The 24,990-nt window shown below is 46.2% G+C and overlaps 1 protein-coding gene across 1 annotated transcript in view; it reads right to left on the bottom strand.

Moving 5' to 3' along the window:
• Positions 1-24,990, bottom strand: part of LOC120054971 (1-phosphatidylinositol 4,5-bisphosphate phosphodiesterase gamma-1-like) — a 64,299-nt gene that overhangs the window by 19,442 nt on the left and 19,867 nt on the right. The window contains exons 3-22 of the mRNA XM_039002770.1: positions 24,160-24,309; positions 23,600-23,693; positions 22,686-22,733; positions 15,316-15,400; positions 15,136-15,216; positions 14,976-15,010; positions 14,659-14,731; positions 11,466-11,561; positions 11,247-11,365; positions 10,945-11,030; positions 10,580-10,700; positions 10,039-10,207; positions 9,730-9,849; positions 9,370-9,495; positions 9,208-9,222; positions 8,846-9,027; positions 6,544-6,744; positions 6,026-6,145; positions 2,453-2,636; positions 755-832 (exon numbers count right to left, since the gene is read on the bottom strand). Of these exons, the coding sequence (XP_038858698.1) occupies positions 755-832; positions 2,453-2,636; positions 6,026-6,145; positions 6,544-6,744; positions 8,846-9,027; positions 9,208-9,222; positions 9,370-9,495; positions 9,730-9,849; positions 10,039-10,207; positions 10,580-10,700; positions 10,945-11,030; positions 11,247-11,365; positions 11,466-11,561; positions 14,659-14,731; positions 14,976-15,010; positions 15,136-15,216; positions 15,316-15,400; positions 22,686-22,733; positions 23,600-23,693; positions 24,160-24,309 (2,183 nt within the window). The remainder of the gene's footprint in view (positions 1-754; positions 833-2,452; positions 2,637-6,025; positions 6,146-6,543; positions 6,745-8,845; positions 9,028-9,207; positions 9,223-9,369; positions 9,496-9,729; positions 9,850-10,038; positions 10,208-10,579; positions 10,701-10,944; positions 11,031-11,246; positions 11,366-11,465; positions 11,562-14,658; positions 14,732-14,975; positions 15,011-15,135; positions 15,217-15,315; positions 15,401-22,685; positions 22,734-23,599; positions 23,694-24,159; positions 24,310-24,990) is intronic.

Below are 24,990 nucleotides of genomic sequence, written 5' to 3'. Positions count from 1 at the left end.
TCAGCTGATGTAAGAAGGGCTTTATAAATAAATTTGATTGATTGATTTTTAGGAAGAAAAAGTGCATGCACTGCAGCCTCAATTAGCCTAGCTAGCTAATGTTAGCTAGCTTAACTAACTTCTCCCGGTTTAATGCAATCAAGACAGGTACTACGTCATAATATTTGATGATAAATAACCTAGCTATGGCAGCTATTAGTCTACTACAGTGTGAGTTGGCTTGTTGGTTGGTTGCTGTCTCTCATCTCTCTTCCTCCCTGCTCCCTGTGTCACTCGCTCACAGTACGGCCCCTCTCCCACATGCTAGAGCGACACCTCTCTCCCTCCTGTCACGTTTTTTCAGCTCTGGTTAATAAAGTAGCTTAAAAAATGACTTTTCTGCTGCTTGCATCACTTGGATCGGATCGGACTGGATCTGGATCCGACGAGGTCTATACAGAACGGGTTTAGTTGTCCTCGGGTCTGTTCGGAACGGTTCTTTAAATTAAAATAAAATATTTAAGCATATTGGGATCCTGTTTGGACCCGAGAAGACCTTTACAGTACCACAACATAACCAACTGCTGAAGACCACAAGTCAAACATTAATGACCACAACTTCAATATCAATGACCACAACCTTTCCGCTACTGCCCAAATTATAAAATATGTCATTGGCACACACCAGACACAGGCATGCCCAAACCTACGAATGTCAGTTTACTCACACACACACACACACACACACACACAGAGAATATAATATTTCACTTACCCGAGCCGTGGGCATCTTGTTGGCCTCGACGTAGAAATGTGGGGTCCTGACTTCATACAACGCTCCATAGTCTAGCTCCTGAATAGAGAGAGATATACAGTAGGGATACGTAATAATACACTGCTCAAAAAAATAAAGGGAACACTTAAACAACACAATGTAACTCCAAGTCAATCACACTTCTGTGAAATCAAACTGTCCACTTAGGAAGCAACACTGATTGACAATAAATTTCACATGCTGTTGTGCAAATGGAATAGACAACAGGTGGAAATTATAGGCAATTAGCAAGACACCCCGAATAAAGGAGTGGTTCTGCAGGTGGTGACCACAGACCACTTCTCAGTTCCTATGCTTCCTGGCTGATGTTTTGGTCACTTTTGAATGCTGGCGGTGCTTTCAGTCTAGTGGTAGCATGAGATGGAGTCTACAACCCACACAAGTGGCTCAGGTAGTGCAGCTCATTCAGGATGGCACATCAATGCGAGCTGTGGCAAGAAGGTTTGCTGTGTCTGTCAGCGTAGTGTCCAGAGCATGGAGGCGCTACCAGGAGACAGGCCAGTACATCAGGAGACGTGGAGGAGGCCGTAGGAGGGCAACAACCCAGCAGCAGGACCGCTACCTCCACCTTTGTGCAAGGAGGAGCAGGAGGAGCACTGCCAGAGCCCTGCAAAATGACCTCCAGCAGGCCACAAATGTGCATGTATCTGCTCAAACGGTCAGAAATTGACTCCATGAGGGTGGTATGAGGGCCCGACGTCCACAGGTGGGGGTTGTGCTTACAGCCCAACACCGTGCAGGACGTTTGGCATTTGCCAGAGAACACCAAGATTGGCAAATTCGCCACTGGCGCCCTGTGCTCTTCACAAGTGAAAGCAGGTTCACACTGAGCACATGTGACAGACGTGACAGAGTCTGGAGATGCCGTGGAGAACGTTCTGCTGCCTGCAACATCCTCCAGCATGACCGGTTTGGCGGTGGGTCAGTCATGCTGTGGGGTGGCATTTCTTTGGGGGGCCGCACAGCCCTCCATGTGCTCGCCAGAGGTAGCCTGACTGCCATTAGGTACCGAGATGAGATCCTCAGACCCCTTGTGAGACCATATGCTGGTGCGGTTGGCCCTGGGTTCCTCCTAATGCAAGACAATGCTAGACCTCATGTGGCTGGAGTGTGTCAGCAGTTCCTGCAAGAGGAAGGCATTGATGCTATGGACTGGCCCGCCCGTTCCCCAGACCTGAATCCAATTGAGCACATCTGGGACATCATGCTTTAGTCCAGGTCTGGGAGGAGATCCCTCAGGAGACCATCCGCCACCTCATCAGGAGCATGCCCAGGCGTTGTAGGGAGGTCATACAGGCACGTGGAGGCCACACACACTACTGAGCCTCATTTTGACTTGTTTTAAGGACATTACATCAAAGTTGGATCAGCCTGTAGTGTGGTTTTCCACTTTAATTTTGAGTGTGACTCCAAATCCAGACATCCATGGGTTGATAAATTTGATTTCCATTGATAATTTTTGTGTGATTTTGTTGTCAGCACATTCAACTATGTAAAGAAAAAAGTATTTAATAAGAATATTTAATTCATTCAGATCTAGGATGTGTTATTTTAGTGTTCCCTTTATTTTTTTGAGCAGTGTATAATAGATCAGATCTGAAAATACACACATTCAAGCTGTGTGTGTGTGTGTGTTACCGTGGTGCCCATGCGGTCCAGTGTGTCTTCGTTGATGGGGTAGCGCAGCCTCATTTTGCGGTACAGGGGGTGTTTCTCATAGTAGCTGACCAAGTCAACCAGACTCTCGAACTCTGCTGAGCTACCCAACATGAACATACGGCCCTCCTGCTGGATACGACAGTGTTTGATCTTACCCTCCGCCCTACTGGGAGAGAAGGGGGAAAGGGAGGGGGAGACAGGGAGAGAGGGGAGAGTGGACAGGGAGAGGGAGAGAAAGGGGGAGGGGAGAAGGAGGGGGACAGAGGGGGTGCAATAGAGAGAGAGTGAGGAGGCGGAGGGGAGAGGGGAGTTGACAGAGAGAAAGTGAGAGAGGGGAGTTGACAGAGAGAGAAGGGGGAAAGCAATGGGGAGAGAGAGAGAGAGAGAGAGAGAGAGAGAGAGAGAGAGAGAGAGAGAGAGAGAGAGGGGAGAGTGGACAGGGAGAGGGAGAGAGAGATGGGGTGGAAGGTCAGAGATGTATAGTGTAGTGTAAAATAAAAGGTTTGGCATGGGCCCTCAGATCCTCAAAACGTTCTACAGCTACACCGTTGAGAGCATCTTGACTGGCTGCATCACCGCTTGGTATGGCAACTGCTGGCATTCGACCGCAAAGCACCACAAATGGAAGTGCGTCTGGCCCAGTACATCACTGGGACCGAGCTCCCTGCCATCCAGGACCTCTATACCAGGCAGTGTCAGAGGAAGTCCCAAACAATTGTCAATTACTTCAGCCACCCAAGCCACAAACTTTTCTCTCTGCTACCGCATGGCATGCTGTACCAGTGAACCAAGTCTGGATTCAACAGGACACTGAACAGCTTCAACCCCCAAGCCATGAGACTGCTAAAGAATACTGCTACAGTTGAAGTCGGAAGTTTACATACACTTAGGTTGGAAACATTAAAACTAATTTTTCAACCACTCCACAAATTTCTTGTTAACAAACTATAGTTTTGGCAAGTCGGTTAGGACATCTACTTTGTGCATGACACAAGTCATTTTTCCAACAATTGTTTACAGACAGATTATTTCACTTATAATTCACTGTATCACAATTCCAGTGGGTCAGAAGTTTACATACACTAAGTCGTGCCTTTAAACAGCTTGGAAAATTCCAGAAAATGATGTCATGGCTTTAGAAGCTTCTGATAGCCTAATTGACATAATTTGAGTCAATTGGAGGTGTACTGTGGATGTATTTCAAGGCCTACCTTCAAACTTAGTGCCTTTTTGTTTGACATCATGGGAAAATCAAAAGAAATCAGCCAAGACCTCAGAAAATAATTAGAGACCTCCACAAGTCTGGTTCATCCTTGGGAGCAATTTCCAAACGCCTGAAGCAAATGGGTCTTCCAAATGGACAATGACCCCAAGCATACTTCCAAAGTTGTGGCAAAATGGCCTAAGGACAGCAAAGTCAAGGTATTGGAGTGGCCATCACAAAGCCCTGACCTCAATCGTATAGACAATTTGTGGACAGAACTGAAAAAGCGTGTGTGAGCAAGGAGGCCTACAAACCTGACCCAGTTACACCAGCTCTGTCAGGAGGAATGGGCCAAAATTCACCCAACTTATTGTGGGAAGCTTGTGGAGGGCTACCTGAAATGTTTGACCCAAGTTAAACAATTTAAAGGCAATGCTACCAAATACTAATTGAGTGTATGCAAACTTCTGACCCACTGGGAATGTGATGAAAGACACACACTCACACATACTTACACCCCAACACACACATTCACACACACAACATACGCCCACACACAGATAACATGCACACACATGCATACCGACGCCCTGCACACACACTTTCACAATCACCACATATGATGCTGCTATACACTACCTAAATGTACAGTACATACAGCACCAGTCAAAAGTTTGGACACACCTACTGATTCAAGGGCTTCTCTTAATTTGTACTATTTTCTACATTGTAGAATAATAGTGAAGACATCAAACATATGAAATAACACAAAATGTGTTCAACAAATCTAAATATATTTTATATTTGAGATTCTTCAAAGTAGCCACCCTTTGCCATGATGACAGCTTTGCATTCTCTCAACCAGCTTCATGAGGTAGTCACCTGGAATGCATTTCAATTAACAGCTGTTAAAAGTGAATTTGTGTAAAAAAGAAAATATGTTAATTTCCTTCTTAATGCATTTGAGCCAATCAGTTGTGTTGTGACAAGTTAGGGGTGGTATACAGAAGACAGCCCTATTTGGTAAATTACCAAGTTCATATTATGGCAAGACCAGCTCAAATATGCAAAGAGAAATTACAGTCCATCATTACTTTAAGACATTAAGGTCAGTAAATCTGGAGAAATTCAAGAACTTCTACATTTTCTTCAAGTGCAGTCGCAAAAACCATCAAGCGCTATGATGAGACTGGCTCTCATGAGGAACGCCACAGGAAAGGAAGACCCAGAGTTACCTCTGCTGCAGAGGATACGTTCATTAGAGTTACCAGCCTCAGAAATTGCAGCCCAAATAAATGCTTCACAGAGTTCAAGTAACAGACATCAACTGTTCAGAGGAGACTGCATGAATCAGGCTTTCATGGTCGAATTGCTGCAAAGACACCACTACTAAATGACACCAATGAGAAGAAGAGACTTGCTTGGACCAAGAAACAGAAGCAATGGACATTAGACCAGTGGAAATCTGTCCTTTGGTTTGATGAGTCCAAATTTGAGATTTTTGGTTCCAACTGCCGTGTCTTTGTGAGACACAGAGTAGGTGAACCGATTATCTCCGCATGTGTGGTTCCCACCATGAAACATGGAGGAGGAGATGTGATGATGTGGGGGTGCTTTGCTGGTGACACTGTCTGTGATTTATTTCAAATTCAAGGCACACTTAACCAGGATGGCTACCACAGCATTATGCGGCGATACGCCATCCCATCTGGTTTGCACTTACTGGGACTATCATTTGTTTTTCAACAGGACAATGACCCAACACACCTCCAGGCTGTGTAAGACTATTTGACCAATTGACCCATTGAGATGGTTTGGGATGAGTTGGACCGCAGAGTGAAGGAAAAGGAGCCAACAGGTGCTCAACATATGTGGGAACTCCTTCAAGACTGTTGGAAAAGCATTTCAGGTGAAGCTGGTTGAGAGAATGCCAAGAGTGTGCAAACCTGTCATCAAGGCAAAGGGTGGCTACTTTGAAGAATCTCAAATATAAAATATATTTTGATTTGTTGAACACTTTTTTGGTTACTACATGATTCCAGTAGGTGTGCCCAAACTTTTGACTGGTACTGTATCTACCTCAAATACCTTGTACCCCTGCACATCAACTCGGTACTGGTACTGCCTGTATATAGCCATGTTATTTTCTACTTCCTGTATTTAGCCATGTTATTTTTAATCTCTTTTTTTTTATTTGTTATTCACTGCGTCTGTTTTAGCATTTTTGGAAAAGGACCAGTAAGTAAGCATTTCATTGTTGTCTACAAAGCATATTTAATTTAATTTGAATATAATTGAAAAGTCTTTGTTTTTCTATGTGTGTGTTTGTTTATGTGTGTGTGTGTTACCTGAAGGAGATGGCGTAGGAGTTGATGTCGCTGCGTTTGCGGAGCAGGTAGGCCCCGTCTCTGGGTACCCTCATCAACATGTGTTCAGCCTGGACACGAGACAGACTGGAGTGGAACCACCTAAACACAACATAACACAGAGTACTGACGTGTCTGTGTGTATGAGGACGTATGTGTGTAGGAAAGTGTTATGTATGAGGACGCGTGTGTGTGTATGAGGACGTGTGTGTGTCACAGGAGGGTGGTGGCACCTTAATTGGGGAGGACGGGCTCGTGGTAATGACTGGAGCGGAATAGGTGGAAAGATATCAACAACATCAAACACATGGTTTCTATATGTTTGATGTCATTCCATTCACCGTTCCAGCCATTACTATAAGCTGTCCTCCCCTCAGCAGCCTCCACTGGTGTGTGTGTGTGTGAACATGGGGAACACAACATGTGTGTTACTAAAATATTAACTTTCTCTCTCTCGCTCTCTCCCACACACACACACCCCAACCCCCCTCCCCTCTTACTCTCTGCTTTCGTGTGCGTTGGGCTGTGGTACAGGGCTGCCCAGCCTCATCTCAAACTCGTTGCAGCGTAGGGGTGTGTCTCTGTAGTGGCAGATGAGTCTATACAGGCTGTCAAACACCAAGTTGTCAGTCAGGTAGTAGCGGGTGGAGCCAGACTCCTGGCGGGAGTGGATCCTACAGTGCTGCACACGCCCAGATCGCCTGGAGGGGAGGGTCCACAGGTGTCAATCAAGATGGAAGGGCCCACACATAACATCATATCCTGGGGACCTACAAGGTTCCAAATGGCACCCTACTCCCTACTGTATTGAGTGCACTATACTGAACAAAAATATAAACACAACATGTAAAGTGTTGGTCCCATGATTCAGCTGAAATAAAATATCCCAGAAATGTTCCATACACATAAACAGCTTATTTCTCTCAACTTGTGTGCACACATTTGTTTACATCCCTGTTAGTGAGCATTTCTCATTTACCAAGATAATCCATCCACCTGACAGGTGTGGCATATCAAGAAGCTGATTAAACAGCATGATCATTACACAGGTGCACCTTGTGCTGGGGACAATAAAAGGCCACTCTAAAATATACTATTTTGTCACACAAAACAATGCCACAGACGTCTCAAGTTTTGAGCATAGAGAGGACCAGCATAGAGACATAGAGAGGACCAGCATAGAGACATAGAGAGGACCAGCACAGAGAGGACCAGCATAGAGACCTAGAGAGGACCAACACAGAGAGGACCAGCATAGAGAGGACCAGCATAGAAATATAGAGAGGACCAGCATAGAGACATAGAGAGGACCAGCATAGAGACATAGATTGGACTAGCATAGAGAGGACCAGCATAGATACATAGAGAGGACCAGCATAGAGACATAGAGAGGACCAGCATAGAGACATAGAGAGGACCAGCATAGAGACATAGATTGGACTAGCATAGAGAGGACCAGCATAGAGACATAGAGAGGACCAGCATAGAGACATAGATTGGACTAGCATAGAGAGGACCAGCATAGAGACATAGATTGGACTAGCATAGAGACATAGAGAGATAGAGAGGACCAGCATAGAGACATAGATTGGACTAGCATAGAGAGGACCAGCATAGAGACATAGAGATGACCAGCATAGAGACATAGATTGGACTAGCATAGAGACATAGAGAAGACCAACATAGAGAGGACCAGCATAGAGACATAGAGAGGACCAGCATAGAGACATAGATTGGACTAGCATAGAGAGGACCAGCATAGAGACATAGAGAGGACCAGCATAGAGACATAGATTGGGCTAGCATAGAGACATAGATTGGACTAGCATAGAGAGGACTAGCATAGAGACATAGATTGGACTAGCATAGAGACATAGAGAGATAGAGAGGACCAGCATAGAGACATAGATTGGACTAGCATAGAGAGGACCAGCATAGAGACATAGAGATGACCAGCATAGAGACATAGATTGGACTAGCATAGAGACATAGAGAAGACCAACATAGAGAGGACCAGCATAGATACATAGAGAGGACCAGCATAGAGACATAGAGAGGACCAGCATAGAGACATAGAGAGGACCAGCACAGAGAGGACCAACATAGAGAGGACCAGCATAGATACATAGAGAGGACCAGCATAGAGACATAGAGAGGACCAGCATAGAGACATAGAGAGGACCAGCATAGAGACATAGATTGGACTAGCATAGAGAGGACCAGCATAGAGACATAGAGATGACCAGCATAGAGACATAGAGAGGACCAGCATAGATACATAGATTGGACTAGCATAGAGAGGACCAGCATAGAGACATAGAGAGGACCAGCACAGAGAGGACCAGCATAGAGACCTAGAGAGGACTAACACAGAGAGGACCAGCATAGAGAGGACCAGCATAGAAAAATAGAGATGACCAGCATAGAGACATAGAGAGGACCAGCATAGATACATAGATTGGACTAGCATAGAGAGGACCAGCATAGAGACATAGAGAGGACCAGCATAGAGACATAGAGAGGACCAGCATAGAGACATAGATTGGACTAGCATAGAGACATAGAGAGGACCAGCATAAAGACATAGATTGGACTAGCATAGAGAGGACCAGCATAGAGACATAGAGAGGACCAGCATAGAGACATAGATTGGACTAGCATAGAGACATAGAGAGGACCAGCATAGAGAGGACCAGCATAGAGACATAGAGAGGACCAGCATAGAGACATAAATTGGACTAGCATAGAGACATAGAGAGGACCAGCATAGAGAGGACCAGCATAGAGACATAGGTGACTGACCAGAAGGAGAGAGTGTAGTCTCCTACGAAGGTCTCACTCTCTCGGACCAGGAAGGTCCCATCCTTGCCCCCGCCCTCACAGTACTCCTGCAGCAGTTTCTCGGCAACCTGTCTCCCATCCCGCCCCCCTCCCAGCTTCCCATGGAACCAGCGCTCTGCACAGTGCTGCTCATTGTTGTTACACTCCTAGATGGGGGGGAGAGGGAGGGGGGAAAGAGGGGGGAGGAAAGAGGGGGGGGGGGGAGAGATTAGAAATGCAAATTACAAAACATTCCGTTCCACTTAATTCTACATCCTGCTATTTACCTAGTAAGTACTGTAGTTAGACATTACGTGGTAAAATAGTAATTACCTAACAATTACATTTAGGTTTCTTTCCTCGCATTGAAGGTCATTGAGTGTGTTGAAATCTTTCAAGTAGGTCACAGAAAGTATGTTGTTACCAAATATGACCAAACAGGACAGTTAAATAAGGTGTGAGCAAGAATTGTTTGTTCCACTCACATTTGTAACCATCTCTCTCACCTCTTTCCCCCTCCCCCCCTCCTCTTCCTCCTCCTCCTCCTCTTCCTCGGCAGTCTGGTAGTGAGAAGTCTCCTCTGAGTAGTAGATCTTATTACTGCTCAGAACAAAGTAGTGGGGAGTCCATGTCTGAAACACACACACACACACACACACACACACACACACACACACACACACACACACACACACACACACACACACACACACACACACACACACACACACACACACACACACACACACACACACGCACACACACACATACATGAGTAACCAACATACAAATGATCACACACACACACATACCTACTGTATGCACACACGTCGCATACACATATGTTCTCACACACACACACTCACGTGGTCTATGGGGTCTTCCAGGTAGAGAATGCCATTCCTGAGGGAGTTACTGATGTCAGCCTCAGAGTAGCTGGCTGACGTCACCTCTTCATACAGAGAGCCCTCCACCAGTTTCTTATGCTGAAACACACACACAGTTTAGTAGGTTGACTAGTGGTTGACTTTGGGTCAGTATTGTGTCTGAAATGGCATACTATTCCCTATACTAGTCTTATGACCAGAGGCCCTATAGCCATTTCAGACACAGCCAACAGACTTGGCATGGTCATGTTATGGTCAGTGTGTTTGACCGTTCGGTTGTTCAGTCACCTTGATGAGTATCTTCCTGCGTAGCTGGTAGGGCGAGGGCAGCTCATCTGCATTCACGTCCACTGGTTTGGTCAGCAGCAGATCTCCAAACACCTTCTTAAAGTGAGTAGCCATGTTCCTTTGTTGGACCACACTACAGTGGTCCTCTATGGACAGAATCACTGGGTACCTACAGATACACAAAGATACAAACACGCGTGTAAGACACACACACGTTAAAGAGAGACAGTGAGTGAGTGAGTGAGTGAGTGCGTGAGGGCGTGAGTGAGTGAGTGAGTGAGTGAGTGAGTGAGTGAATGAGTGAGTGAGTGAGTGAGTGAGTGAGTGAGTGAGTGAGTGAGTGAGTGAGTGAGTGAGTGAGTGAGTGAGTGAGTGAGTGAGTGAGTGTGTGAGTGAGTGAGTGAGTGTTAGTGAGTTATCTGAGTGAGTGAGTGTTAGTGAGTGAGTGTGAGAGTGAGTGAGTGAGTGAGTGAGTGAGTGAGTGAGTGAGTGAGTGAGTGAGTGAGTGAGTGCGTGAGTGAGTGAGTGAGTGTCTACTCACTCTGACGTGACAAAGGCATGCTCTTTGATGGTGTGCAGCACGTCCAGAAATTTGATCTTGGAGGTGAGAGTGTGGCCATGGTAGATGATTGGCAGGTCATCGGGCCCATCCCAGCAATCAACTGAAACAATGTTTACACACAGTGCAAGGTCAAAGGTCAAGGTTAGATTTGATCAGTAATTGCCTTGAATGTTCCTGCATGCTTTATTCTTGTGTGGTGTTGCTTTGGCAATACAACTTTTTTTCATCATGGCAATAAAGCATTTAGAATAGAATTGAATTGAGAAAGAGAGATAGAGGGAGTTGAAGAAGAATTGAATTGAGAAAGAGAGATAGAGGGAGTTGAAGAAGATGAAGTATCTTACGTTCTATGCAACGACAGCCCATCCTCAGGCAACGAGCGTAGGCCTCTAGAGATGACTCACTGGAGAACTGATCACCTGTCAGATACCTGAGAGAGAAGGGGGAGAAAGGGAGAGGGAGAGAATGAGGGAGAGGGAGGGAGAGAAGAGGAAGATAGGAGAGGAGGAAAGGAAGAGAAAAGATAGAGTGTTACATAGAGGGTTGAATGAGCAGTATGGAATTTGGTCATTTGAGAGAGATACATAGAGCGAGAGAGAGGTAGAGAGAGGTAGAGAGAGGTAGAGGTATAGAGGTGTGACCCTACGTGTTGTGTGATGAGGAGATCCAGTACTGAGACAGGGGTCTCTTCATGTCGTCAGAGACAACAGCAGCAGGTCGAGGGTCACACAATGAGTTCTCCTTGGAGTACAGGAACGTCAGGAACTGAACAGAGAACAAAACATTAGAGGATGAGCAGACCAGGGAGAGAGAGAGAGTGGTGTGTATGTCCGCGTGTGTGTGTGTGTGAATGCATGCGTCTTACCTCATCTAGCTGTAGCATAGGTTCGGTCTGTGCTCCACCCCTCAGGTAGCCCATTAGGAACTCTCTGACGCGGCTCAGGTCCGACGCCCATGACTCCTGCATGTGTCACAGGGTCATGACATCATCAACATGTGACCAGGAAACACATCTCAGTCATAGAGTTGGATAGAGGGCTAATTTGCCACAAAGCTTGTTTTAGCATTTGCAGTACCATTGAGGACTCACAATTTTGAAGTAGTCAACTGGGTGGGACTTCCTATGGGTTAAGGAAAGATCACAGAAATTCATCCAGGTCATCGGAGAGATCACCAATGAATTATACTCCTGAGCAAATGTTCCATAAATACAGGTGGCAGTTAGATCACCAACCTTAGCCTTATCCTATCCCACCTCAAAACCTTCACTGACAGCCTCCTCGACCCACTGCAGTTCGCCTACAGAGCCAACAGGTCTGTGGACGCCGCTGTCAATAAGAATCTCCACTACATCCTTCAGCACCTCGACAACCCAAAGACTTGTGTGAAGTTATCTGACTCCATTTGTCAGTGAATCAACAACTTCCTGTCCAACAGGACACAATACGTGAAGCAGGGAATACCTCTCTTGGACTCTCTGTCCCTTATTCTATGCTCACTCTAATCCAACAAATGCACCGCCGCCAACCCGTCGGTCAAGCAATTCAAGTTCGCAGATGACACCACCCTGGTCGGCCTTATCTCCAACGGTGACGAGTCCATGTACCGGAGAGAGGTTGACAGGATGGTGGCCTGGTGCAGTCACAAAAAATCTACGGCTTGAAATCAACGGCTCAGCTGTAAGTACGGCTGTGTCATTCAAATTCCTGGGGACCATCATCTCCCACAACCTCAAGTGGGAGGACAACAGCACAGTGGTCACCAAGAAGGCACAACAGAGGGTGCACTTCTTGCGTCAGCTGAATAAATTCAAACTCTCACTCTACACAGCCATCATCGAGTCCATCCTCATCTCCTCGATCACTGTCTGGTTCGGAATGCCTCTGCCTGGTCCAAGGGCAAACTGCAACGGATTGTGGAAATGCTGAGAGGGTCATCGACTGCTACCTGCCCTCCATCGTAAACCTTCACGATTCCAGGACAAGGAAGCATGCAGGAAAGATCATCACCGACCACTTTCACAACGATCGTCACTTCTTCCAAAGACTCCCCTCTGGCCAACGGTTCAGGTCAATCACAACCAAAACCTCCTGCAACCTGAACAGCTTCTTCTCCCATGCTGTGACCCTTACCAACCGGCCACCTGGTCCACCATGATCTTCTGATTCATGGACTATGCACTCTACAATACGCACACTGTCTATGCACCCTGCAATACTCACACTGTCTATGAACCCTACAATACGCACACTGTCTATACACCCCACAATAATCACACTGTCTATGCACCTGGCAATAATCACACTGTCTATGCACCCTGCAATACTCACACTGTCTATGCACCCTGCAATACTCACACTGTCTATGCACCCTGCAATACTCACACTGTCTATGCACCTGGCAATAATCACACTGTCTATGCACCCTGCAATACTCACACTGTCTATGCACCTGGCAATACTCACACTGTCTATGAACCCTACAATACTCACACTGTCTATACACCCCACAATAATCACACTGTCTATGCACCCTGCAATACTCACACTGTCTATGCACCCTGCAATACTCACACTGTCTATGAACCCTACAATACTCACACTGTCTATGCACCCTGCAATAATCACACTGTCTATGCACCCTGCAATACTCACACTGTCTATGCACCCTGCAATACTCACACTGTCTATGCACCCTGCAATACTCACACTGTCTATGCACCTGGCAATAATCACACGGTCTATGCACCTGGCAATAATCACACTGTCTATGCACCCTGCAATACTCACGCTGTCTATGCACCCTGCAATACTCACACTGTCTATGCACCCTGCAATAATCACATGGTCTATGCACCCTGCAATACTCACACTGTCTATGCACCCTGCAATACTCACACTGTCTATGCACCCTGCAATACTCACACTGTCTATGCACCCTGCAATAATCACACTGTCTATGCACCCTGCAATAATCACACTGTCTATGCACCCTGCAATACTCACACTGTCTATGCACCCTACAATACTCACACTGTCTATGCACCCTGCAATACTCACACTGTCTATGCACCCTGCAATACTCACACTGTCTATGCACCCTGCAATAATCACACTGTCTATGCACCCTGCAATAATCACACTGTCTATGCACCCTGCAATAATCACACTGTCTATGCACCCTGCAATACTCACATGGTCTATGCACCCTACAATAATCACACTGGCTATGCACCCTGCAATAATCACACTGTCTATGCACCCTGCAATACTCACACTGTCTATGCACCCTGCAATAATCACACTGTCTATGCACCATTCACTTTCATCCTAGAACTGCACATTGCTCTTTTCACTGCCCTTTGCGCTCTGCCACGGACTAACTATATTTCCCCCATTGCATATATTCATGTCCATGTAGTTTTATTCATACATCTCTACCTGCATAAGTTATAATGTAGCTGACTGTATATGGTTTGTAATGTAGTCTGTAGTTTTTAGCCTCAGTGTTCATAGTGTAAATTATGCGTCTATGTATTTTGTCTGTATATTCTGTTTATTGTCTGTCTGTGTATTCTGTTTATTGTCTGTCTGTGTATTCTGTTAATTGTCTGTCTGTGTACACCAATAAAGGTGATTCTGATTCAAGAAGAATACAAAAGAAATGTGAGGTGGGGAGATGGATAGACATCAAAGAAAAGGAGGAGATGCTGATACCTGTTCAGACAACACACTCCTGGTGGCAGTATGTATGTACCCTTTCAGTTTGTTTACAAACTGTCAATAAACTCATAGAAGTAGTAGAAGAAAACATTGAGAACATTAAAATGGAGATAGTTCTCAATGGCACTGTCCATGCTATCACATAAACCATTAGTGCAGAGATGCAGAGATTAGCTCTCTAGTACATCTCTAGAGAGCTCATACAGTTACAGACAGCAGCATCTGTTTCACTGAGCAGGAGACTCTCACAGCAGCATCTGTTTCACTGAGCAGGAGACTCTCACAGCAGCACTGTGTAATACGTTAACCGTGAAGCACGTGAAAATGTGCCAGTACCTTCTGATCCAGCTGTAGAAACTTCTGGAAGTCGTAAAAAGAGATCTGACACAGCTCTGGTCTGTCCACATTCCTACACACACACACACGCACACGCAGGCACACACACACACACACCCACACACACAGAAAACGTTTTAAAGGGCAGTACAATATCTATAGGTTACCTCTAATTAGTAGGTTGAGAATAGAGGAGAATAAAAAATAAATGTGAGCTAGGAAGATAGATAGACATCAAAGAAATGGAGGAGATTTGGGAAGACACATAGGGACAATAGGAGGTGGAGGAAAAGAGAATAGGAGGAGGTGGGACTCACCGGAGGGGGAAGGAGAGCTCCAGCTGCTCAATGATCTGAGGGAACAACGGGAGAGCCAGGTGAGGGAGGGGTACACAGGGCATCGAGTGTGTGTGTGTATTTGTGTGTGTGTGTGCATGAGCATTTGTGTGTGTGTCTACGTATATTTTCTAATACTCACACTCCTCTGTGCGTCGAACATCAATGTTCTGTAGAGCTGAGCAAAGTGAGGGAAGGAGAGATCACACCTGGCTTCCACTTCCTGTCCAGACAGGAAGTACACAAGTTATTACATGTACAAATCATCTCATTTAAAACTGTGGCAGCCTGTACATGCCTGGGGATTTCTATCATCTATTACCTGTAGCTTGTCTTTGAGGAAGCGCATGTTGGGGACTCTGTAGTTGATATGAGGTAACAGGGCCTTCACATCCTTTACTGTAATACTGGACAGGACAATACAATAAAAAAACAAGAGATTTAACAGAGACAATAGAACATTACTGACTGGACAATAAAATGTTACATCTATTCAAATCAGTTTGAATTGTCACTCTTCCATCAGGTCCAGTGACTTGCTCAGTACCTATCTGAACCAGCAGGGGAGGTACGTTGACCAAAGGAAGGATTACAGTATTATAGTTCTGTTAAGTTGTATTTCAGTCTGTTTCCAGCAAGAACCATAGTAGAGTAAAGTTATGTTTCTAGCGAGAGCTAGAATGGAGTTTAGTTATGTTTCCAGCCATAGCAAGTGTGGAGTTTAGTTATGTTTCCAGCCATAGCAAGTGTAGAGTTTAGTTATGTTTCTAGCCAGAGTAGATTTTAGTTATGTTTCAAGGCAGAGCTAGAGTGGAGTTTAGTTATGTTTCCAGCCAGAGCTAGAGTGGAGGTTAGTTATGTTTCCAGCCAGAGCAAGAATAGAGTTTAGTTATGTTTCAAGGCAGAGCTAGAGTGGAGTTTAGTAATGTTTCAAGGCAGAGCTAGAGTAGAGTTTAGTTATGTTTCAAGGCAGAGCTAGAGTGGAGTTTAGTTATGTTTCCAGCCAGAGCAAGAGTAGAGTTTAGTTATGTTTCAAGGCAGAGCTAGAGTGGAGTTTAGTTATGTTTCCAGCCAGAGCAAGAGTAGAGTTTAGTTATGTTTCAAGGCAGAGTTAGAGTGGAGTTTAGTAATGTTTCAAGGCAGAGCTAGAGTGGAGTTTAGTTATGTTTCCAGACAGAGCTAGAGTGGAGTTTAGTTATGTTTCCAGCCAGAGCTAGAGTGGAGTTTAGTTATGTTTCCAGCCAGGGCTAGAGTGGAGTTTAGTCATGTTTCAAGGCAGAGCTAGAATGGAGTTTAGTTATGTTTCCAGCCAGGGCTGGAGTGGAGTTTAGTCATGTTTCAAGGCAGAGCTAGAGTGGAGTTTAGTTATGTTTCGAGCAAGAGGTAGAGCAGAGTTTAGTTATGTTTCAAGACAGAGCTAGAGTGGAGTTTAGTATTGTTTCAAGACAGAGCTAGAGTGGAGTTTAGTTATGTTTCCAGCAAGAGCTAGAGCAGAGTTTAGTTATGTTTCCAGACAGAGCTAGAGTGGAGATTAGTTATGTTTCAAGGCAGAGAAAGAGTGGAGTTTAGTTATGTTTCCAGCCAGAGCAAGAGTAGAGTTTAGTTATGTTTCAAGGCAGAGCTAGAGTGGAGTTTAGTTATGTTTCCAGCCAGAGCAAGAGTAGAGTTTAGTTATGTTTCAAGGCAGAGTTAGAGTGGAGTTTAGTAATGTTTCAAGGCAGAGCTAGAGTGGAGTTTAGTTATGTTTCCAGACAGAGCTAGAGTGGAGTTTAGTTATGTTTCCAGCCAGAGCTAGAGTGGAGTTTAGTTATGTTTCCAGCCAGGGCTAGAGTGGAGTTTAGTCATGTTTCAAGGCAGAGCTAGAATGGAGTTTAGTTATGTTTCCAGCCAGGGCTGGAGTGGAGTTTAGTCATGTTTCAAGGCAGAGCTAGAGTGGAGTTTAGTTATGTTTCGAGCAAGAGGTAGAGCAGAGTTTAGTTATGTTTCAAGACAGAGCTAGAGTGGAGTTTAGTATTGTTTCAAGACAGAGCTAGAGTGGAGTTTAGTTATGTTTCCAGCAAGAGCTAGAGCAGAGTTTAGTTATGTTTCCAGACAGAGCTAGAGTGGAGATTAGTTATGTTTCAAGGCAGAGCAAGAGTGGAGTTTAGTTATGTTTCCAGACAGAGCTAGAGTGGAGTTTAGTTATGTTTCCAGCGAGAGCTAGAGTGGAGTTTAGTTATTTTTTATTTATGGAGTATCACAGTTCTGTTTAGTTAATTTAGAGACATAGCTAGACTGCATTTTAGTTATGGAATAACACAGTTATGTTTAGTTCGTTTAGAACCAGAGCTAGAGTAGTTTAGTTATTGAGTATCACAGTTCTGTTAAGTTCGTTTAGAACCAGAGCTGAGATTAGTTTAGTTATGGAGTATCTCAGTTCTGTTTAGTTCGTTTAGAACCAGAGCTGAGATTAGTTTAGTTATGGAGTATCACAGTTCTGTTAAGTTCGTTTAAAACAAGAGTGCAGTTTAGTTATTGAGTATGTCACGTTCTGACCTTAGTTCCTTTTTTATGTCTCTATTTTAGTTTGGTCAGGGCGTGAGTTGGGGTGGGCAGTCTATGTTCTTTTTCTATGTTGTTGTGTTTCTATGTGTTTGGCCTGGTGTGGTTCCCAATCAGAGGCAGCTATCTATCGTTGTCTCTGATTGGGAGCCATACTTAGGTAGCCTGTTTTCCTACTATGATTTGTGGGTAGTTGTTTTCTGTCTTTGTATTAGTTACTAGACGGAACTGTTTCGGTTGTTCTTTGTTTGTTTATTTTGTATTTTAGTGTTCAGTGCATTTTAATAAAATGACGAACACTTACCACGCTGCACATTGGTCCGATCCTTCCTACTCCTCCTCAGACGAAGAGGAGATCCGTTACAGAACTACCCACCAAAAAAGGACCAAGCAGTGTGGTAACCAGGAGCAGAGGGTTCTGGAGTCCTGGACTTGGGAGGAGATACTGGAAGGCAAGGGACCCTGGGCACAGGCTGGGGAATATCGCTGCCCCAAGGAAGAACTGGAGGCAGCGAAAGCTGAGTGGCGGCGATATGAGGTAAGGCAGCGCAACAGGCACGAGAGGCAGCCCCCCAATTTTTTAGGGGGGGGAACACGGTGAGATTGGCGGTGTCAGGCGATAGACCTGAGCCAACTCCCCGTGCTTACCGAAAGCAGCGTTGTACTGGTCAGGCACCGTGTTGTGCGGTGGAGCGCACGGTGTCGCCAGTACGCGCTCATAGCCCGGAGCGCTATAGGCCAGCCCCACGCAAGTGCCATGCGAGAGTGGGCATCCAGCCAGGGCGTGTTGTGCCGGTCCAGCGTGTCTGGTCTCCGGTACGCCGTTTCGGCCCAGGGTATCCTGCGCCGGCTCTGCGTGCTGTGTCTCCGGGGCGCTGGGAGGGTGCAGTGCGTCCTATGCCTGCGCTCCGCTCGTGCCGGGCGAATGTGGGCATTGAGCCTAAGGGAAAGGTGCGAGTGGTATGCACCAGATCTCCAGTGCTCACCCACAGCCCGGTTCAACCTGTGCCTGCACTCTGGAGGGTCCGGGCTAAAGTGGTCATCCAGCCTGGAGGAGTGGTGCCAAGGCTGCGCACCAGAGCTCCCCCACAGCCCGGTCCATCCGGTGCCTCCTCTACGCACCAGGCCTCCTGTAGGTCTCCCCAGCCTGGTGGGTCCTGTGGCAGCCCCACGCACCAGGCTGTCTCTCCGTCTCCTCCCTCCAGGTTCTCCCGTCAGTCAGGAGCTGCCAGAGCCGCCCGTCAGTCGGTAGCTGCCAGCGCCGCCCGTCAGTCGGTAGCTGCCAGCGCCGCCCGTCAGTCAGGAGCTGCCAGAGCCGCCCGTCAGTCAGGAGCTGCCAGAGCCGCCCGTCAGTCAGGAGCTGCCAGAGCCGCCCTTCACTCAGGAGCTGCCAGAGTCGCCCTTCACTCAGGAGCTGCCAGAGTCGCCCTTCACTCAGGAGCTGCCAGAGTCGCCCGCCTGTCCGGCGCTGCCAGAGTCTCCCGCCTGTCCGGCGCTGCCAGAGTCTCCCGTCTATTTGGGGCCCGCTGCAAGGGTTCCCAGTCCGGGGTCGGCGGCAAGGGTCGCCGCTCCAAAAGCGCCACCTAAGTGGGCTAAGACTATGGTGGAGTGGGGTCCACGTCCCGCACCAGAGCCGCCACCGCGGACAGATGCCCACCCAGACCCTCCCCTATGGGTTTAGGTTTTGCGGCCGGAGTCCGCACCTTTGGGGGGGGGGGGGGGGGGTACTGTCACGTCCTGACCTTAGTTCCTTTTTTATGTCTCTATTTTAGTTTGGTCAGGGCGTGAGTTGGGGTGGGCAGTCTATGTTCTTTTTCTATGTTGTTGTGTTTCTATGTGTTTGGCCTGGTGTGGTTCCCAATCAGAGGCAGCTGTCTATCGTTGTCTCTGATTGGGAGCCATACTTAGGTAGCCTGTTTTCCTACTATGATTTGTGGGTAGTTGTTTTCTGTCTTTGCATTAGTTACCAGACCGAACTGTTTCGGTTGTTCTTTGTTTGTTTATTTAGTATTTTAGTGTTCAGTGCATTTTAATAAAATGACGAACACTTACCACGCTGCACATTGGTCCGATCCTTCCTACTCCTCCTCAGACAAAGAGGAGATCCGTTACAGAGTATCACAGTTCTGTTTAGTTCGTTTAGAACCAGAGCTGAGATTAGTTTAGTTATGGAGTATCTCAGTTCTGTTTAGTTTGTTTAGAACCAGAGCTGAGATTAGTTTAGTTATGGAGTATCGCAGTTCTGTTTAGTTCGTTTAGAACCAGAGCTGAGATTAGTTTAGTTATGGAGTATCACAGTTCTGTTAAGTTCGTTTAAAACAAGCGTGCAGTTTAGTTATTGAGTATCACAGTTCTGTTTAGTTCGTTTAGAACCAGAGGTAGAGTATTCTACTTATGGAGTATCACAGTTCTGTTTGGTTGGTTTAGAACCAGAGCGGAGTTTTGTTATGGAGTATCACAGTACTGTTTAGTTCATTTAGAACCAGAGCTAGAGTATTTTAGTTATGGAGTATCACAGTACTGTTTAGTTCATTTAGAACCAGAGCGGAGTTTTGTTATGGAGTATCACTGTTCTTTTTAGTTCGTTCAGAACCAGAGCTAGAGTAGTTTAGTCTGGAGTATCACAGTTCTGTTTAGTTCGTTCAGAACCAGAGCGGAGTTTTGTTACGGAGTATCAAAGTTCTGTTTAGTTCATTTAGAACCAGAGCTAGAGTAGTTTAATTATGAAGTATTAGAGTTCTGTTTAGTTCATTTAGAACCAGAGCTAGAGTAGTTTAATTATGAAGTATTAGAGTTCTGTTTAGTTTGTTTAGAACCAGATCTAGAGTAGTTTAATTATGGAGTATCACAGTTCAGATTAGTTCATTTAGAACCAGAGCTAGAGTAGTTTAATTATGAAGTATTAGAGTTCTGTTTAGTTTGTTTAGAACCAGATCTAGAGTAGTTTAATTATGGAGTATCACAGTTCAGATTAGTTCATTTAGAACCAGAGCTAGAGTAGTTTAATTATGAAGTATTAGAGTTCTGTTTAGTTTGTTTAGAACCAGATCTAGAGTAGTTTAATTATGAAGTATTAGAGTTCTGTTTAGTTTGTTTAGAACCAGAGCTAGAGTAGTTTAATTATGAAGTATTAGAGTTCTGTTTAGTTCATTTAGAACCAGAGCTAGAGTAGTTTAATTATGAAGTATTAGAGTTCTGTTTAGTTTGTTTAGAACCAGAGCTATGGGCGAGTGGCAGCCGGAAAGCCTCCTGCTTGGTCTCAATGTTTGGGCTCCACAGGGAGGGGCGGAGAGCAGGGGGGTGATCTCTCTCTCTCCCCGCTTCCACCGGACGGGCCAGAGAAGGGGAGCAGGGCTGGGTCTTGCTGGGTTGGGTACACACTGGATATCATACTCTCTCTCTCTGAGCCTCTCTCAGTATCTGTCTCTGTGTGTTTTTCTTTCTTTCTAACTCTTTTCCCTTATATACTATATGTCTCTCCTCCTCTCTCTAGACCTCTCTTCATCAATCCCTCTCTAGTTTCCTCTTTCTTTTGCTATCACTCTCAGACAGTCTCTCTGTGTTTTGGGACTCTCAGACAGTCTCTCTGTGTTATGGAACTCTCAGACAGTCTCTGTGTTATGGGACTCTCAGACAGTCTCTTTGTGTTATGGAACTCTCAGACAGTCTCTTTGTGTTATGGGACTCTCAGACAGTCTCTTTGTGTTATGGGACTCTCAGACAGTCTCTTTGCGTTATGGGACTCTCAGACAGTCTATTTGTGTTTTGGGACTCTCAGACAGTCTCTTTGCGTTATGGGACTCTCAGACAGTCTCTTTGTGTTATGGGACTCTCAGACAGTCTCTTTGTGTTATGGGACTCTCAGACAGTCTCTTTGTGTTATGGGACTCTCAGACAGTCTCTTTGCGTTATGGGACTCTCAGACAGTCTATTTGTGTTTTGGGACTCCCAGACATTCTCCCTGTGTTATGGGATATCTCCACCCCCTCACTCTGTCCTGCCCCTCCTGCAGGGTTGGGGCACATGGCCGATCACTTTGTTGATTAACTAGACACAAGCTGCTGTCCTCCAGCGTCTCAGAGAGTACTGATAGTCTCTATGTCTGTGTGTGTGTGTCTCTCTATCTCTCTCTCTCTCTCTCTCTCTCTCTCTCTCTCTCTCTCTCTCTCTCTCTTCACATACTACTTTATCTCCTCTCTATCTCTCTCTCTGTCACTGTCTTGGTCTTTCCCTATCTTCCCCCATTATTTCTCTGGCTAGCATGTATCCCTCCGTCCCTATGTTCTGTTCATCCTCTGTTCAATCAACTCTCTTTTGTTTAACTCATTATTTATCACCCCTCATTATTTTGCTCTGATTTGGAGCTCCTGTTTCTATTTCCATTGAGACAGGAAGTTTCCCTCTCCCAACCCATCGCATCACTTCCTGTTCCTGTTCCTTATCAGGCGGTGGCAGACAGGCTGTTTGTGCTGGACCGCTTCCTCCCAAAGAGGTGGGAGCCATGGAACTGAGCTGGGGACTAGTGGGGATGTAAGGAGCTGGAGCTAGGGCTGGAGCTAGGGATAGAGCTGGAGCTGGAGTTAGGGTTAGAGGTGGAGCTAGGGCTGGAGCTAGGGATAGAGCTGGAGCTGGAGTTAGGGTTAGAGGTGGAGCTAGGGCTGGAATTAGGGATAGAGCTGGAGCTAGGGCTGGAGTTAGGGTTAGAGCTGGAGCTGGGGTTAGAGCTGGAGCTGGAGCTGGGGTTAGAGCTGGAGCTAGGACTGGAGTTGGGGTTAGAGCTGGAGCTAGGCCTGGAGCTGGGGTTAGAGCTGGAGCTGCAGCTGGGGTTAGAGCTGGAGCTGGGGTTAGAGCTGGAGCTGGGGTTAGAGCTGGAGCTGGAGCTGGAGCTGGGGTTAGAGCTGGAGCTAGGACTAGAGCTGGAGCTGGGGTTAGAGCTGGAGCTGGAGCTGGGGTTAGAGCTGGAGCTAGGCCTAGAGCTGGAGCTGGGGTTAGAGCTGGAGAAGGGGCTGGGAGGGGTATTATTATTTTATAACGTTTGGAGTGGATTTCCCCCACTATTCCACCGGCTAGCAGAGTGACCATAGTGTGTGTATCCCAGGGTTCTGGTTGGGTGTAACAACAATGTTGATATGGTATTGACATCTGACCCACCTTCCCTCACGATTCCTGTCCATCACCTCAAATTGTCTCCTCAGCCACCTGGAGGGAGGGAGGGAGGGAGGGAGGGAGGGAGGGAGGGAGGGAGGGAGGGAGGGAGGGAGGGAGGGAATACAGAAATAGAGAGAAGAGAGATAGTTCAGTATGAGATGGAAAGACAGATGTTGAGTGGCTGTGTTGAGCACAGCGGATTCTTTTAAAAGCCACCAGCCACGGGGTTTAACATTGACTTAGTCTAACTTGAAATTGTGACTGTATTTGTGAAAACATAAAATAGTAATGTGACCCAAAGCCTACAACACAAAATAATTGAGACACTGTATGTCACTTCATTGACTGTGACCAAGTTGTTGACATTTGTAAACCAAATAGTCATAAAACGGATCATATGTACAATACTGAAGTTCCTCTCTCCCACAACAGCACTACTCTGAGTTTTCGTCCACAAACCATGGAATATAGGAACACTGCCCCCACACATTTATCCAGAATAATTATTTTCAACCAACACAAATATTGTTGCTCTCTCCAACCCCTGTCCCCTCTCTCCTATGTGTGTTATAGTAGTAATGGATGATGCTACCGGGATATTAATATTACTACAAACAGGAGCCTGTTAAACACCACAGACACCTGATTCATACTGTCATAAAGGCACACACTCCTCTCCTCACATCTCTCTCTCTCACACACACACACTCCTCTACACAAAAACACACACACTCCTCTCCCTCTCCCCCTCTCACCTCGCTCTCTCTCTCTCACTCACTCAGACACACACACTCCTCTCCTCTCTCTCACGCACACACTCCTCACTCACTCATTCTCTCACTCACACTCCTCTCCTCTCTCTTTCTCTCTCTCTCTCACACACACACACACACACACCCACACACACACACATGTACCTGTCTATCTGTTGTGGTGCTGAGGCTCTCTGAGTATCCATCATCAGCCAGTTGAGTCCAGTGATCCACATATTGACCTCCTCCTCACTGAAGGCTGGAGAGAGACAGAGAGGGAGAGAGAGAGAGAGAGAGAGAGAGAGAGAGAGAGAGAGAGAGAGAGAGAGAGAGAGAGAGAGAGAGAGAGAGAGAGAGAGAGAGAGAGAGAGAGGTTGGGTGGGGCAGAAGGAGAGAGACAGAGATAGAGAGGGGGGAGAGAGGGAGAAAGGCAGACAGAGAAAGAGTGAGACAGGGACAGAGAGCGAGAGTGAGAGTGGGCATGGAGAAAATAAAATGTTAACGAAGTGCTGAGAAGTGAGCTTTATGCAGTGCACTACTGCCTTGTACAACAGGAGCTATTGTAGCATGGCATTATTACAAATATGGAAATATTATCTTCCAGCCACCCCCTTACCGTCCCAGAATATCACTAACAGATGCAATGGAGAACATTTGGAGAGCCATCGAGCAACAGAGAAAGCACACACACACACACACACACACACACACACACACACACTGACCGGCCACGCTGAGTGTTTTGAGGCGGAACTCCAGTCCGTAGAGCACGATGAAGCAGTGGGCGGAGTCTAATTTACGAGCCTCCTCTGGATAACGCTCAAAGTCCCGGGAAGCTTTACCCAACCGCAGCTCCCTGATCTCCCTGATATCAACTAGAGAGAGAGAGGAAAACACTGTTAGTCAACACACACATAGACAGACACACTGCACCCCAACTCCCTCCACGCTGAAATTGTACAAATCAATAATGATGTTATAACAGCTACACAATGGTAATGACAGCGGGGGGGCATTTTTAAATATTTGGAATGAATGGTAGATACACAGTCCCGCACACACAAACACTGGCCACACCCACAAGGAAAACGAATCTCATTGACTTAGCAGATGTCTTGAGCAAACTAAACACACAAACACAACCAGCCAGACACTTGGGTGCACAGAGTTAGCACAAACACAACCAGCCAGACACTTGGGTGCACAGAGTTAGCACAAACACAACCAGCCAGACACTTGGGTGCACAGAGTTAGCACAAACACAACCAGCCAGACACTTGGGTGCACAGAGTTAGCACAAACACAGCCAGCCAGACACTTGGGTGCACAGTTAGCACAAACACACTTGAACACATTTATACACACACAGTCAAAATAGAAAGAGAGATTTTAAAGCTTCTTTATAAGATGTGCACACACTTAAGTAACAGACACACACACACACAAACACACACACACACACACACACACACACACACACACACACACACACACACACACACACACACACACACACACACACACACACACACACACACACACACACACACACACAC

This window comes from Salvelinus namaycush, chromosome 10, assembly GCF_016432855.1.
Source record: "Salvelinus namaycush isolate Seneca chromosome 10, SaNama_1.0, whole genome shotgun sequence".
NCBI lineage: Eukaryota > Metazoa > Chordata > Actinopteri > Salmoniformes > Salmonidae > Salvelinus > Salvelinus namaycush.
Note: the sequence above shows the minus strand (reverse complement) of the source record. Positions and strands in the feature narration are given on the sequence as shown.